Source organism: Henckelia pumila, chromosome 4, assembly GCF_033568475.1.
Source record: "Henckelia pumila isolate YLH828 chromosome 4, ASM3356847v2, whole genome shotgun sequence".
In the NCBI taxonomy this organism is placed as follows: Eukaryota; Viridiplantae; Streptophyta; class Magnoliopsida; order Lamiales; family Gesneriaceae; genus Henckelia; species Henckelia pumila.
Genome location: NC_133123.1, coordinates 164691717 through 164709260, shown reverse-complemented (window position 1 = coordinate 164709260; position 17544 = coordinate 164691717). Strand labels below are relative to the sequence as shown.

The 17544-nt window shown below is 38.3% G+C and overlaps 2 protein-coding genes across 5 annotated transcripts; one reads left to right on the top strand and one right to left on the bottom strand.

Moving 5' to 3' along the window:
* Positions 1–848: 848 nt before the first annotated feature.
* Positions 849–5149, bottom strand: LOC140862272 (uncharacterized). Its single transcript, XM_073265277.1, has 7 exons — positions 4698–5149; positions 4550–4643; positions 2632–2683; positions 1865–1953; positions 1427–1552; positions 970–1333; positions 849–874 (listed from the first exon to the last, which is right to left on the bottom strand). The coding sequence occupies exons 1-7, from the start codon at positions 5147–5149 to the stop codon at positions 849–851; spliced, it is 1203 nt and encodes a 400-aa protein (XP_073121378.1).
* A 4588-nt stretch (positions 5150–9737) lies between these two features.
* LOC140862787 (uncharacterized) lies at positions 9738–17045 on the top strand. Of its 4 annotated transcripts, XM_073265822.1 has the most exons (14): positions 9744–9879; positions 10071–10182; positions 10281–10472; positions 11539–11668; positions 11744–11846; positions 12332–12455; positions 13117–13182; positions 13864–13902; positions 14309–14389; positions 14512–14559; positions 15588–15638; positions 15759–15827; positions 16255–16497; positions 16668–17045. In XM_073265822.1, exons 3-14 carry the CDS (start codon positions 10323–10325, stop codon positions 16917–16919), a joined length of 1356 nt encoding a protein of 451 aa, XP_073121923.1. In that variant the 5' UTR covers positions 9744–9879; positions 10071–10182; positions 10281–10322; the 3' UTR covers positions 16920–17045. The 4 variants fall into 4 exon arrangements, with proteins under 4 accessions (XP_073121922.1, XP_073121921.1, XP_073121920.1 ...); XM_073265821.1 differs by lacking the exon at positions 10071–10182 and having other exon boundaries at positions 9738–9879; XM_073265820.1 differs by lacking the exon at positions 10071–10182 and having other exon boundaries at positions 9738–9879; positions 10274–10472.
* Positions 17046–17544: the final 499 nt, after the last annotated feature.

Here is a 17544-nt window from a genome sequence, read left to right as displayed (position 1 = left end):
GTGAAGACAGCAGGATTTAGCTGTAGGTTTTGCCTTTAGGGTTATTTATTCGATTGGGTTGTATAATCGAATTTATTTATACGGTTGTATTCTGCCGGTCTGTTTTAATTTAAGTCTTCCGCAGCGATTTATTTAATGCATGTTTAATTATGCTCCTAAACTCTGATTAGGTAGTGGATCCGGTTTGGGTCGCTACAGCAGAAGTCAACCGTCTACGAAGTTCACAGAAATTTTCCTCACATTCTGAGGACCACTCAAAATTCACGCCCTTCTGAGTAAGTTGTGTCAAAGGTCGAGAGAGCTGCGAGAAATTCACGATAAAGCGACGATAATATCCTGCTAGACCCAGAAAACTACGGATCTCAGTTACCGTCGTCGGACGCGACCAGTTCATTACAGCCTCAATCTTGCTCGGATCCACAGAAACTCCATCTCTGGATATAATGTGGCCAAGAAACACCACCCGATCCAGCCAGAACTCACACTTACTCATTTTGGCGTACAACTGTCTATCCCTCAGAGTTTGCAATACTAGCCTCAAATGGTAAGCGTGTTAATTTACATCTTGTGAATACACCAAGATATCATCAATAAATACAACAACAAACTTGTCCAGAAATTCTCTGAATACACGATTCATTAGATCCATAAATACAGCCGGTGCATTAGTCAACCCAAATGGCATTACTAGGAACTCATAATGCCCATACCTGGTCCTGAATGTTGTCTTGGCTATATCTTGATCTCGAACTCGCATCTGATGATATCCAGATCTCAAATCAATCTTTGAGTAGACCGAAGTACCCTGCAATTGATCAAACAGATCATCTATATGAGGCAAAGGATACTTATTCTTGACCATTACCCTGTTCAACTGGCGATAATCAATGCACAAACGCATAGACTCATCCTTTTTCTTCACGAATAGAACAGGTGCTCCCCAAGGAGAAACACTTGGATGAATATAACCCTTGTCCAACAGATCCTGAAGCTGCTGCTTCAACTCATGCATCTCTGATGGATCCAGACGATACGATGCTCGAGAAATAGGCGAAGTCCCTGGAATCAGATCTATACCGAACTCAACTTCGCGTACTGGAGGAATTCCTGGAATTTTTTCTGGAAATACATCTGGGAATTCGTTCACAACAGGAATAGCTTCTAGACCAATACTTCCAGCGAATGTATCAACTGCATAGATGAGGTAGCCTTCCGCGCTAGATTCCAAAGCTCGACAAGCTTTCAAAGCTGATACCAATGGCATCTGAGCTCGCGCTCCCTCACCGTAAAAGAACCAGCTATCATTGCCAACCGGATGAAATTTTACCAATCTCTGGTAACAATCCACTGAAGCTCGGTATGTAGTTAACACATCAATTCCCAAAATGCAATCGAAATCCTCCATTGTTAATATCATGAGATTCACCATCAAGACATTCCATTCGAACTCTAAAGGGCAACCCATCACTAGACGCTTAGCCGACGCAGACTGACCCATCGAGGTAGAAACAACAACCACTGTGTCTAGTGAAATGTATGGCAACTTATATTTCTTAACAAAATGTGCAGATATGAAAGAATGAGATGCACCAGTGTCAATGAGTGCAAAAGCAGGTATATCAAATAACAAGAACGTACCTGCTATAACTTTCTCATTCTCATCCACCGCCTGATCATGTCTCAAGGCGAATACTTGACTGGAAGCACGAGGTTTCAAATTAGAACCCCCTGTCGACTGTCCCTGTGGCCTCTGCTGCACTGAAGCTTGAGAACCAGAACCTGAGCCAGAACCAGCTCCCCCGGCCTGTGGACAATCCTTCTTCAGGTGGCAAATTTCTCCACATCGAAAGCACGCCCCTGAAACCTTCCGGCACCTGTTGACAGGATGATTCCCGCCACAATGCTTGCAAGGACCTTGATTCTTTCTGCCAAAATGCATCACCTCCCCGGATCCTGAGGAAGAAGAAGTAGAACTAGACTTCTTGAATGACTGAGCACGGGGACCCAAGGAACTTGCGGGTCTAGATTAGTATAAGGATCTGCTACGGCGGATGCTGTCATCTGCCTGGTGACATCGGCTCACTAATCCCTCGTAAGTCATGTCATCTCCCACAGCAACTCGGTCATGGATCTCCGGATTAAGACCTTGCAGAAATAGATTATACTTCGCCTCCGTGCTATCAGAAATCTGGGGGCAATAGGGCAGTAACTCAAAGAACTTCAACTGGTATTCCTCGATCAACATCGATCCTTGCCGCAAACCCAGCAACTCACTTGTCTTCGTCTGTCGGAGAGCAGGAGGAAAATACAGCTTATGAAAAGCCGTGCGGAACTCATCCCAGGTAGCAACTCCTCGGGCCGCAATAAAAGGCGCAGAAGTAGAATCCCACCACTTTCGAGCTCGTCCTTCGACCAGGAAATCAAGAGTCTCCATCCGCTGCTCCTCAGTGCATCGGAACTCCCGAAAAAAAACTTCCATACGTCGTAGCCAGTTTCCTGCATCCTCCGGTAACTCTCCTCCGACTAAAGGTTTCGGACCCATCTGCATAAACCTGTGCATGCTGAAACGCCTGTGATCATCATGGCGATGGTGATGACGGCCCCGACGATGCTCTCGATCGTCCTGATCACCCCAGCGTCCACCTATGCTGCCGTGACTATTCTCGTCACCATGACCCGCCATCTACACGATGATTAAAAGTTAATCCCAATTTCAACAATCTAGATCCCAAGATTACTATGCATGCTCTGATACCATAAATGTAGTGACCCACACCGTGATCACCTACTAATCAGAAGGTTAAGCATGCATTTAACTTAATCAAATAAAATATCAGAAATAATAGCGAAAACTTAAACAATAATAAAAAATATTGTTTACAACCATATCGAATAAAACCAGTGTATTAACCCAAATACAACTGAAACAAAAGCTTAGACAATAACCCTGCTGGTCCTCCATCGCCTAAGCTCTCCTAGAACCACCCGCATCGTCCAGCCGCAGACCTGCCCCATGGAATAGGGTGTCCAAATACAACAAAGTATGGGACGTGAGCATGATAAGCTCAGTACGAGAGTATGAGTATACGGTGTTATGTGTGCATGTATTCAAGTGAACTGGGTACCAAGACTCTCAGGTCAAGAAGCAAGCTCATAGACCGGGCCCAGGGTATATAGCACGCTGCGCCGTCGCATCAGGAGGTGGCTCATATACCCAGTGGATAATGGTGACCTGATACTAGTACATGTGTCCAACCATAAGGTGACCTGACACAAGACTTACGCATCCAACCATCCACAAACTCGTAGGGTGAGCGCCCTACTACAGGATACCTCTAAGGTAAAAGCTCAATATGCTCATGTATGCAACATACAGTCATGACATGCTGTATATATAAAGGCATATAAAACATGCAATCACATAATCCATGCAAACACATAATACATGCATACTCAATCTGGATATCTCGAATAATACTTTCGTACCTCATACACTAGGCAAGCTAGACCAGCACTATGTCCAAGCCTACAGTCCGCACTACAATGCAAAGTACTCATGCATTACCACTTTATTCTAGAAGCCTTAACTACGCTATAGCATACTCCCTATTTACTATAAGGAGCCAGAGCTATACCTGCGTCTGTCGCCAGCCCACTGATGATGATTGCCCCAGAACTTGGGCACCACTCCACCGTAACCCTGGAGCGCCTCGCCAACCTCCGGACCAAGCCTAGGAAGGCCGGAAACACCCCAAAAATCTCCTAGAATGCTCTAAAATCGAGAGAGAAAGAATATGATTTGGTGTGAAAAATAAGGCTCTCGGATGACCTATTTATAGGCCACGATCGAAAGCTCCGATCATAGGATCGGAAGCTGCGATCGGTGCATGTTTGCCACGTTTTGGATGGCCGAGATCGAAAGCTCCAATCGCAGGATCGGAAGCTCCGATCTCCTGCATCTGGCCACATGTTTAAATCTCCTCGACACCTGTTTCTGGTTGAGATCGGAAGCTCCGATCTTAGGATCTGAAGCTCCTATCTCGGATCGGAAGATCCGATCTGCCCGGAAGCTCCGAACTGTTTCTCATGTTTCCGAACTGGTTTTGGGCCCCCAAGACCCCCGGGACTACCCCACCATTTTCGGACATTCCGGATCTGATTTTTTACTTATTTTTACAAAATAAGGACTCCTTAAACATGTTTTGACACTTTTAAAATTATATGTCATTTTCTAACATGTTTAAAATCACTTAATCTTGTAAAATGGAACCGGGCTACTACACTGTGGACAATCCTTTTTAAGATGACCAATCTATCAGCAACAAAAACAAGCTCCTGAAGCTTTCCGACACTTGTCAGATGGATGATTCTTACCACAATGGTTACACTGACCCTTCTTTCCAAAACACATCACTCCCCCAGATCCAGAGGAAGAAGATGCAGACTTCTTGAAAGACTGAGTACGGGGACCCAAAGAACTCACATATCTAGAAGGAAGAAAAGACCTGTTATGTCGAATGTTGTCCTCCGCCTGGCGACATCGACTAACCAATGCCTCGTAAGTCATGTCATCACCAACAGATACACGGTCATGGATTTTTGGATTAAGACCCTGGAGAAACAAATTATACTTCACCTCAGTCCTGTTAGAAATATGAGGACAATAGGAAAACAGTTCAAAGAACTTCTACTAGTACTCGTCAATCGACATCGAGCCCTGCCTCAAACCAAGAAATTCACTAGCCTTCGCCTGTCGGAGTGCAGGAGGAAAATACATCTTATGAAAAGTTGTGCAAAAATCTGCCCAGGTAACAACTCCTCGCGTTGTGATGATATGTGCATACGTAGATCTCCACCATTTCCGAGCACGCCCCTCTACCACATAACTGAGATTCTCCATTTTCTTCTCTTCCGTGCAACGAAATTTTTGGAAACAATTTTCCATGCATTCTAGCCAATTTTCTGCATCCTCAGGAGATTCGCCTCCCATCAGTGGCTTAGGACTCATCTGGATAAATCTATGCATACTGAAGTGTCTACGATCATCATGGCGATGGTGATGATGGCCCCGATGATTCTCGCGATCATCCTCAATACCCCAGCATCCACCCACGCTGCCATGGCTACTATCATCATCATATCCCGCCATCTACACGATGATTTAAAGGTTAATGTCAAGGAAAAATTTATATCCCAAGATTTCTATGCATGCTCTGATACCATAAATGTAGTAACCCGCACCGTGATCACTTACTAATCAAGAGCTTACGCATGCAGTTAACTTAATTAAATCAATAATCAAAATTAAGCAGCGGAAAACATAACCAGATACAATTCCAAGGAAAGGAATCTGTAAATACTTAAGTTATACAACCATATCGAAGGTAATGTATAAACCTAAATAACATAAATACTGAAAGTTTAGACATAACACAAACATCTTCAACTACTGTCAACTTGCAGCCTAAGCTATCCCGAAACCACCCACCTCATCCAGCCGCAAACCTGCCCCATGGAACAGGGTGTCCCAAAAATATTAGGAGGACGTGAGCATAAAACGCTCAGTATGAAAGTATGAGTATACAATATTATATGTGCATGTATGCAAGTGTATGGGTTACCAAGACTTGAGGTCAAGAATCTCTGTTCAATAATAGACTTAGGCCATAGGTATGTAGCACTCTGCGCCATTGCCCCAAGAGGTGGCTCATACCCGACAGTGGAATAACGATGACCTAACACGTGTCCAACCATCCACTAACAAGAAAGGGTAAGAACCCTACTACAGGATATCACAAGGGTATAGCTCAAGATGCTCATGAAATGCAGCATAATAACATGTCATAATATATGCAGATAAAATCATGTCATATAAATAATGCAACACATAATACATGCATACTTAGTCAGGATATCTCGAACATTACTTTCGTACCTTAATTCTACTAGGCAAGCTACACCAGCTCTTTGTCCAAGCCTAAATTCACAAGATCACTATATCACTAAACAATATCTAAAAGCCTTAACTTAGCTAATAGATACTCCCAAACGATTTATAGGATCTCGAGTATACCTCCGTCCGTCGTCAACCCTTTGTTTTCGAATGCCCCAGAACTTGGGCACAACTCTGCTACGAATTTTGGACGCCTCTCCAAAGCCCCGCTCCTCGATAACTAAGGCTAAGAAGCCCCTAAACCACCCAAGAACCGAGAGACTAAGTGTGTGAATTGGAAAGGAAATGAAATCTCGGACCCTATATTTATAGACATTGATCGAAGCCTCCGATCCATGTGATCGAAGCTTCCGATCGGCAGGGAGCACCACGTATCATGTTTCCTTGACATGTGTCAATGCAGCAGATCGAAGCTTCCGATCTCCTCCGATGAAGTCATACAACTGACGTCACTAATTTGACACTTGGCTGAAGAAGATTGGAGCTTCCGAACTATGATCGAGCTTCAGATCTCAATGCAGTTCGGACCCTCCGAACTATGGTTTGGTGCTTCTGAACTGTCCTTAAACTCGGGATTCTCCGGTCCATTTTCGAAAGTTCTGGATTCATTTCAACTCTATTAATCCCATAGAAATTTCCTTAATCATGATTTATTTAATCTAAACATGATTAGCAAATTAATTTTATAAAATAGAACCGGGCAACTACAGTACAATAGTTTAGGAAGACCACACCCCTTCAATCCGATCCCTAACATAGTTGTTTCACTTATTTTTGTATAAAATATTCTTTTGCAAAAAATTTGTCAACATGATTTTGTGGATCACTCGTTCCATCAAAAAAGACAAGTTGGTAATTTTTATTCCGATGGGAAATGACTCGCCAAGATGACAGTAGTAAAAAGGCTACGTTGAGCAGGTAAGATTACTTCGTCGTCCATATGTGTTTTTTTTTTCTTGGCATTAGTGGGTGTAATATCTTTTTTCTTTATCTGTTTTTTTTATGTTTCTTTGTGCTATTATGTTGATAAGAAGCTACAAATTGTTACTATTGCTACGGTTGCAACGCATTCGGTCGTCTCCTCTATTAGTGCCTTTAGTGCTTCCCAAGTGATATACAACTCTAGTTGTTTCTAATAAACGAGAGGTTGTCGTTCGTTGCATTTCACATGGATAGTTGCGTGTAATTTTTAAATGAGGATTCATTCTTTATAATGAGGTAACTTTTTCTACATATGATGCCGAGCTGATATAGCAAGAAAATTTATATTATCCAGATGGAGAAAATCCTAGTAGTCCTTGGAGATCCGGCAAAACGGTCATTATTCGAGTGAGTACAAAGAGCTAACTTCGTGAGTTGTTACCTGCGTCACAAAGCAATGTCAGTTATGCCAAGAATCTCTTGGCAAAGACACTCTGAAACTCAAGTCAAAATTTGTCCTATAAAAGTTCAAGAGAATGCATCATATGACTAGAGAGAATGTACCTAAGTATGTCAATTAACCGGTTCTAAACCTGTTCTGTATTAAACCCATCTCGGCAGGACGATTCTAGACCCGACCATGAGGGTCCATAAACAGGTTTGAGACGGATCCCGGATTTGGCCGTACCCGCCCGCCCACCCAATCAAAATATACATATATATATATATATGAATAATTTTCAGCTGTCCAACCATGTTTTTCCACTTAGTCCCGACCACTAAAACCCGGTAGTGGGTTTTAGTGATGCAAAAAAAAAAAAAACCACTACAACCCACTATCGGGTTTAAGTGGTCGCGGACCAAGTGGAAAAATATGGTTGAGCAGCTGAGCATTCCTCATATATATAAATATATATGTATATATATATTATTAATGATATAATTATATTAAATAATATATTAAATAATTATTATCTTATCAATCATTTTAGTGTATAAATAATTTTATTTTATTATGATATGTTTAATATGAAAATATACCATTGTTTTTTTGTCCTAAATATTTTTATATAAAATTAGAAAATAAATTTCATGATTTGTTAATATTTTAGCTTTTTAAATTTTTTATTGAATCAATCTAAAATTTATAAATTTTTCCAGGTCCAATGGGTGGGTGGGTCCAACCCGAATTGGACCTGCCGGGTTCACAGGACGGGACGAAGTGAGTCCCGAATTTGGTCAAACTTGTCCCGTTACCATCCACAATTGTACTTTACAATGAAATTTGAGCTATTAATAGATATTCAGATAGTTTTACGAGCTTGAACCTCTTATGAGGGTTTTTTTAAAAAAAAATATATGAACATTGATAAAGTATTTCAACAAATAATGATTAAATAAAATTAAGCCCAACTAGGTCAAATCATTGGACTTAGGACTGAAAGATAGTCGAATTGAGTCAAGATCCCAACTTCGAAAATATTATCTACTTGAATTTTTTGGTTTACTTGGTGTGTGATTTGTAACTTGTAAGCTACTACGTACCTCTAGGGTTAACCCAATACACACTCAAAGAATAATAGTTGCAGGTTCCTCGTTATAAAAAAAAAAAATTAATAATAATAATAATAATAAAAGCTTACGATTATAATTTGATTCTTATAAAAACTCATGTGAGATTATTTTTAGAGTCAATTTTATAAGACGAATCTCCTATTCAATAAAACTCATGAAAAATATTGTTTTTTTTAAATGTCAAAATACTTACTTTTCATTGTAAATATGGGTCATATAAACATGTCCACCGATATAAATCAATGAAACATCTCAAAAGAGACCTGCACTTTGATTCCTCAGATGGAAAATGATCCCACTTCATAAATTTATACCCCATTAATTCATCGAACATTTTTAACATTGTGTTTTAGATATGGGTCGCTCAATGATGATTTATTATTATTTTTTAACCTGAAAACATAAAATTATTTTACAAAAAAAAAATTCTTTTTTATATTTTTTAAAAATACAGTAAGAGTCCACGTAATCAAGTTAATATCTCTAACTATTTGATATATTATCATTGTATGAAGGAGTTTAGGAGGAAGATGAACGATCTCCTCACAACAGTTCATGTGAGACTGTTTTGCTGATCGATTTTGTGAGATGAATCTCCATTTTAATTCAACTCATAGAATAATATTACCATTTCAACATTATTTTTTTTGCATATATGAAATCAGACCAACCCATCTCAGAAGAAACCCTTATTGTAGCATAAAAAAAATTTGCACAATTTTGGAAATAAATTATACAAAAAGTAAAAACTCTTTTCTAAATGCTTCACATACATATTTAATCACAAAACCCCTAGAAGACCGACTTATGCATCAATTTATGAGACAGATCTCCGACTAATCAAACCAACTCATAAAAGTATTTTTTTTGCTGCAGATATAGAATGAGTCAACCCGTATCACAAATATATCTTTGAGACCGTCTAACAAGGGAGCTATTCATACTTAATTCATGTACCATCATTGTATAATTCATACTTAATGTTAAGTATGATGATGCTATTCCCTTGTCTGTTCGAAAGGTTGTATCCTAGAATTTACATTCGTAATATATAAGTTTATCGGTTAAAAAAAAAGAAAATATGACCATTGCCTGGTCTGGTAAAATTGCAAATTATTAATTTTAGTGAGAAAATTATGCATAGACATGATAATGGGTCAAACCCACTAAAAAAATTGGAAACAAAAATTTTGTTGAACCCATTCAAAATTTGGTTAGGCCCAAAAAGTTCTGAGCGCCCGTTTTCCTCTGCTAACTGGAATCGGATCGGTTTGTGCTGATTCGGATCCGGAGCTCCCTGTTTCCCATTTCCATAGCACGCTCACAGGAGACCAAACCCTAATCCCCAAATCCTTCTTTAATATTCCCCGCAAGCAATAAATTCTACGACTCCGGAGTAGTCCCGAATTGGATTCCTCGCTTTTCTGCTGGTACCATTTTCCTCCTTTTTTGGACTTTGCATGCATACGCCTGTACATGTATACGTGTCAGATTGTGGTTTCGTTGGTGTATATCAGTAGGCATAAGAGAGAGAAGAGAGGGGGGGTTAGGCGTGTATGTGAAGTCTAGGGTTTGACGATTTACTCAGGGCGCGAATTTTGATTTTCAAAAACTGAAACAGAAAAATTAGGGCTTGTGACGTGTACACTGCCCATTTGCTGTCCAACGTCCGAAATTTGGAGGGTCTGAATTGATAATTCCAATGATTCAAGATCATAAGCGCTACTGAAATGGTTGCTGAAGTCCTAATGATTCTTTTTAGTGTTTTAGAATTTTTTTTGTGTTGTATTTGATATGTTAGGAAACTGGCTGCCTTTTGGTAAGGTATCAGGCAGACAGACAAGCTCGGGGGACTGAGTGATGAACTGATGCTATGAGTAGACTGTCAATTAGGCCTCGACCCCTTGATATCCACAAGAAGATCCCTGTTGTTAAATCGGTTAAGGACTTCGAGGATGATGAAGCCCCAACGTCTACGCGTAACTATCAGATACTTCGACTTTCTGCGGAGGCTGATAATGAGGTTTGATGTTTGCTTGAAAAATATCGTCAAGTGTGTGCTAACTGAACGCAGAATGTCTTGCTAAATTCCTCTTAGAAGGTCGAATCTTTATTTTGTTGTAAAGTGAATGTTCTGTTATGATATTAATTCTCTAAAATCCCAATTACTTTCTTACTTTTTTTTTAATTCCTTTCTTCTCTTTTAATGAAATGCCATCAAATTAGTTCAACAACTGTCATAGTGCATAGCCTTAGAGTGTGTGGACCACATGGGAATATCACTGGACCAATATGTGGTCTAATTTGTGTCATAGTGACGTAATTCTATTGCATGATTTCACTTCTGATATCCTCCCTTTTCTTACATTACCAAGTAGTAGGGACCCCGTAACTTACCATTATGAAATACATCATTGTTCTCCTGGAACTCTTCTCTTTTAGCAACTCATGTTGGCTGCACTGTTCTATTGATCGTGGACCCCGAAAAAGTTCCAATTTGTATTTTAAAGTTCTTTGGTTGTTATTTTACCCGATGCTTTCATTTTGGTGCCAAGAGCATTGGTTCCACGAGTAGACAAGGTCATGGGCACGAAATAATTGTCAGCATGATGAGTGCTATTTCAGTTAATTTGCTCATAGCACTTCCAAGTTATGAAACAAGATTCCATGCAGAGCAATAAGTTGCAATCACCTTAATTGTGGTGCTACTTTTAACACCTATGACAATAATCTATATAGGGGTGCATCAATAATACTAGATTAATTTAACTTAATGGCCTTTTTTTGCGGTAATGGCATGCTACTGCTTGCTGCTAATAGCCATACTGCATCATCGGTTGGAACTGACTGTAGAATATTAATTTTCACGGTACCAATCAAACTTCAACTAAAGAACTAAGAGTTCTTGAAAGAAGTTTCTGTTGGGCGTGTGATGATTTGCGCCATAAAGAACTTTGAAATTATGTATATTTGCTTTTGTTCTGTCATTTACTTGAATATTTTTTGAAACTTGAGATACAATCGAATTGGCCAAAAAATAGTGATTGGTCCTCACAGATTAGCTAATGCCAGAGCTGTAAATTTTATAGGTGCAGCCAGGACCAGGGAAGAAAGTCGCTTCAGAAATACCAACTCCTGAATTTGTGGTTGTGGATACCTATGAACGGGACTATTCTCGTACTTTCTATCAGCCCACATCCTATCTGCGTGCAAGGGGGGGTTAGTCGATGGACTACTGATTTTTGTGATATTTATTACACAATTGTATGATACAATCTTGTTAGTTGTTGACAGCTCGAGCAGAAATTGGAGAATTTGTTGAGTATGATCTCGACAACGAGGATGAAGATTGGCTTCAAGATTTCAACAAAGAAAGAAAAACTCTTGCAGCTGAGAAGTGAGAATCTTCCTATCATGGACTATCTTGTATAGGACGAACTATGTCTTTTATTTCAGTTCTTTTGTTTCATTTCATTATTTCATCATCAAGTATCAACTGTATGTTGAATTGATTCACATTTTCAGTTCTATAACTATTTTCATTGAAATTATATCCAGCTTGCATATCAGATGCAGCAATGGCAATTGCAGAATCTTTGAATCATAGTGTTCTGTTTGAAATCCAAATATAATTTTAGGCCACTTAGTTTGCACCATCATAATATAAGTTTTCAAATATGAGATTCTAAGTGCTTTTCTTCCTTGATCTATTGTATATTGCACGAGATTTAGGGCAATCAATGCAGATGTTTCTGTAGTCTTTTACTTTTATTTTTATTAGATGGTGGTGTGCATGGGAGGTGTTGAAAGCAGTTCATAAGATTTAGATGCATTCCTATGCTCCTCACATTCATTTCTTTTGATTTTTTTTCGGTGTTTCAGATTGGAGATAGTTATTTTTAAGTTAGAGGTTTTAGATCATAAGGCACGTGAAAGAGCAGGAATTATTACTCCAACGCTTGGCTCGCCCATTCCAGTGCTTTTAACTTTTGATGCTGCCGTTGAGGTGAAAATTACACCTTTATTCTTGTTAGATGTGTTTGCCCAGTTTGTCGTCGCCTTTCTGTATTTTTGCTCCTAGTATTTGCTAATTTGCTTGCTTTGCACTTGTTGACTTGCTTCATATAGATATCTGCTAGACAAGTAGTTCAAAATGTATTGAGTATGCTATTATCGTTTATTTTCTTTGGCAGAATATTTTGCCTCTTCTGTTATTTTTTGTTTTTTTTAAAGTTTTTAACTATTTCATTTTGTCTTACATAACATAATGTCTCTAAGATTTTATGGTTCATACTTCATAATTACTTTATTTAGTTGTTGTCTTTCATTGTGTTGCATAATGGCAATACAACAGATTAGCAGTGTGGGATTGATGGTTATCTTGTTGTAGATATTAATTCCTAATCTTTCTACACTGTCCCATTTCATTCAGTTTAGGCTGTTTCGATTTTATTCATTCTTTTCCCATGATAGTTGTCTCGGTAGTGGCTCTTCCTTTTTTTTTTTTTGGTTAAATTGTAGATGATTGAGTGATGTAGTTGGTGCTTTTCTTTTAGTTCTACTTGGAATGTCCTTACACTTTGGCTTTATACATTTTTGCTTCCCCCTAATCTGGGTCTTATTGTGCCTTCGAAAATTTCTTGATAGTTTGTCAATTCACGTGCCAGGCATTGCAATCTCTCTCTATCAAATATGGACCCTTCCAATCTATTTATAATTACTGGAAGGAAAAGGTATGTATCTGCTGCATTTGATGTACTTTTATGATTTTGGCATTGTTTGCATGGATTACTTTGAATCAGAACAATTAAATGATTGATAATGCAGTGTTTTCTTAGGATTTTGCAACTTTAGATGTTATTAATTGTCTGTTGCAATGTTCCTTTTTTCATCTACTGTGAGTTTGTTGAGTAGTTCGCGTAAGTAAAATCTCTTTTGCATCTATAACAGTGTTGGACTAGTATATGTAAGTTCAACCTCTTTAGGTGTCATATTCCTTGTTGTAATTTTTTCATCATCTACTTTCAGTTTATTGAGTAGAGTATGTGAGTAAAATCTCTCTAACTGATATCAACTAACAGCCCCTCTGGCGTAGGTATAAAAAATATGACGTGTTAATTCTTGTGAAAGTCGTAGTTTGTGATACGCTGGGTATGATTGTCCGTTGTGTTAAGCATGAGGTAAAAGTTTTTTGGCATGGAGAAAACATTTGATGGAGATATTTTCCTGTGAAGCGTCTACAAGTCAATATAGAATTAAGTTAAGTTGTTGACTTTAAATTTACGCATGATAAATTTCTGTTTCAGATAAGCTTTCTGAATCACATCCATCTCTTACTTATTCCATGTAAAATGATGCTTTTAATTAATTTTCTCCATAACATTTTGCCTCTTTTGTCTTTTCTTCTTTGGCAGCGTCAACGATGGCAAAAACCTGTCCTTCGCCGTCTGCAGGTTAGTTGTCATTTCTTGTGTCCTTGCTTTGGTTGATGTCATGAAAATGATAGCAAAATTCAAAGCTTCCTTAATAAATAGCCAATGTGGCATTTCCATTCCCATTCATATATATGTACGACAACAAACTTATTTTCCAGTAAATAGAATAATGCCTTGTTTTTTGTTTTATATTTCATCCTGTTTTCAATTTGTCTTCTATTATATAACCTTGATTGCTGATAAATTTGTCGCGAGTGTGAATCAGCATTGACTTTTTTTTCCCACATTTTTTCTCTCACCAGTCATGTCTTTTCAGTTGCACATGACACTTACATTAGCTTTATATTCCCATTCACATAAAAAGATGTTCTTCTAAGAGTGTTTCTTTTAGCTGCTAAAACCGTTTATTGCAATTATTTTACAGCCGCCTCCACCAGTCAATGATACCAACCCGTTCAATGTATTCAGGCCAAGGGAGAAAGCTCACAAGCTTCACACCAGGAGAGTATGTGGTTTATAAGTGCTATCTTGTAGTGGGTTAGATATTTTTCAAGGTATATTATGCAGCAAACTTCACGGTTGTTACCTATTTATGGGTTTTGTGCCCCATTCTTTGCTTTTAAGCAGATGCAAAGAAGGGAAAACAATGTGCAATCGTTTGAAAAGCTTCGCCAGGTAAGCTCTAAAATTATTTCTTCTGTTGAATGTCATTAGCCCCTCATTCATAGTAGTGCAACCAAGTGGTTAAAAGATCAATGAGCATCAGTATTGGAGAAACAATGTTCAATTATTTGAAAAGTTTGGCCAGGTAAGTTTTAGACCAATTCCAAGTGATTCTTTGTTTATAAAGGTGAACACAAGAAACCAGGAGTACTGTTGGTTAGATGGTTCCATCTGTTGTCGATATAAAAACTGTCAAAACTCGAAAGGACAATTCACATAGTTCTCTTTGTAAGATTAAATGGTCCATGTGATTTATGGGCCAATAGGTGCAGCAGAGTTGTCTAAGCCTCATTTGGTAATCTTGATGAGGAAATTGTAACTATTGCTTTAAACATATAATGCCATTTGGGAATGAAATTTTCTGGCCTTTAATATAAAGACTCACTTTGCCACTGACAAGATTTGCTTGTGAGACATACTTAAGAGCCTGTTCGGAAAAGCTCATAAGTTCTTTGTAGCATCTTACAAGCTGTTTGAGAGCTTAAAAGATCTTAGAAAGATTTTGGTGATTTCTTTTTGAAAGAGCTTATAATAAGATGCCAAATGTAAGCTAATGGACAGCTTAAGATGTTTTAATATTATAATATAATATAAATAGTGATAATTGATTATGATAATTATTTTAAAAATGTCAGAATTAACTAAAATGACTAAAATAATTATTATCGTGAAAATTATCATTTTTAATCATGATAGTTATAATTATAATTATATTTAATTTTATTAACTATAATAATAAGTTTTTTATATGTAAAAACATGTACAACAATAACTATTTGTATTTTTTTTTATAGTATCACGTCTTTTTTGGTCATTATCATAATAAAAAAATCTTATAATACCAAATCAGTATATTTAGGCTCCATTATCTTATTTTGTCCATATATCTTTAAATAAGTTTATCAAACACCTTTTTAGTTACTTCAGCTTGTACGAGTAACACATTTCACTTAATTTAGTGTTTGATTCTTGTTCCTTAGGTCAGGCGGAACCTCGATCAGGCAAAGATCATTCTTGAGGCTCTGATCAAGGTATTGATGTCTCTGTTTACATATGGCTTGAGATATTATCGACAGTCTTTCTGTTTCCATTGGCTGTGCACACTTTTACAGTGATGATTAGTGCTAAATCCTTCATCCCGGTTTCTGTAGAGAGAAGAGAAGAAACGAGAACTCGTGGAGAGTGAAGTCACCCTTCAAAGAATTCAAATGAAGTACAAGGTCTGCATCATTATCTCGTGCTACCTTGGATGGCTGAAATTCCTTGTGTTTAATTGCTGAGTATTTATAGACATCTCATGTATACTGCTAGTGAGTTGCTGATCTCCGAATAAAGCTGAATATACGACCCCCTTCCAAAATGAAAGTGGATGTCTTTAAATCTATTGAAACCAACAAAATTGTTGAAATAAAAGTGGGTGGCGCGAGGAGAACCTAGCTAGCATTCTTAAATAGAAAATGTAAATATATTTTTGTTTTATCAAAACACAAAATGTTTTAAAAACATGTAAATATCATTATTGTGCTTTACTTCATGTTGGTTGATAAGTGATTATTGTTACACTGACTGCTTAAATACTCGTGGATTTTATTGTTATTATGATCTCTTTTGTGCAACTCAGTGCCTCATGATTACTGGGTATTTCAGAACGAAACTGAGCTTCTTGAAGATTGTTTTGCCTTGCCTGGCATCCCACCATTTCCAAGCAAGGTAGCATCGAGCGAAGACGAATTCTTTGATTCTGATGATGTAGCAAACAGCCGTCCACATAGTCGACCTGCTGTGTTTCATAATCATCCTTTCTCAGAATCGAAGATGGTCACGGTTCCCATAGGAAGCACAAGGCGAGACGTGAGAAGGCATGTTCCTCAGAGTTGGCTTCGTAATCTGGTACTTATTATTTTCCCTTTCCGATTGAAAAAAGCAAGAAAAAATTCTTAGAAAATCATTTTTCACTAATAAGTGAATCTGATTTGGATACAGTAATGTCGTGTTTGTTTGAAGAGACAGAGTTACTTTTTTGAAATATTCTAACTCGGCACTCCTTCACATTTGTGCAGGACCCGAATAAGCCAGTTTTGCTGTTCACAAAGCCTTTGCATCCGGATAAATTAGCTGCTGCCGGAATCGTACCCCCATCAGATCCTTCGACCCCAAATGGCACATCAGCGCGTTCATATAATTTCCACGGAAGAATTGGCCGAGGAGGCAGAATAGTGTTCGATAGATGGAACCCTTTAATGCATACACCAATTGAATACGGTGACACTTTATATGCACCACCAAAACCTCGCCATTCAACACATAGTTGATCCAGTAGTATATTTTCTGCATGTGTCATATGATCATATTCTTTAGAATCGATTCAAAACTTGGTCATTGTTTGTATGGAGGCACGCATAACAAAGTTTAAAAGTTGGCGACATGTTTTGGCTTTACACCAGTGATCAAGTGATGGGAAAGTGTCCGACACGAGATAGATGCAAGTGATAGCTGAAAAGTTCGGGCAAACTGGGGATGTAGGAGTTCGGATGAGTTGCAACTTTGTAGTAAGTTAAAGGGCAGAATTAGTAGCCACTTACAGTGTATGCTCTCTCTATTTGTAAATGGAACCTGTTCAATGAACGACTATTCTTCAATGGATGACTGTTGTAAAATGGAAGAACTTTAAGTCGCTTTTCTTGGCCGAATTTGATGATCTACACTCATAGGTTTACTGGTTTTTTAGAAACCGTACTCGGCCTAGCTAACCGGATTAGTCCAATACAAAGAATTGGCTTTCCCGGGGTCAAGGCCTCCGCCGCGAGCGTGGTGCATGTACTAGTAGTTCTTGGGTTGTCAGGTCTGCCCGACCGAGATGATTTCTCATAAATCGTGTGCCATTTTTTCATTAACTATCTCTCTTGATTGTTTATGATGTTCTTTCTACTTTTAATT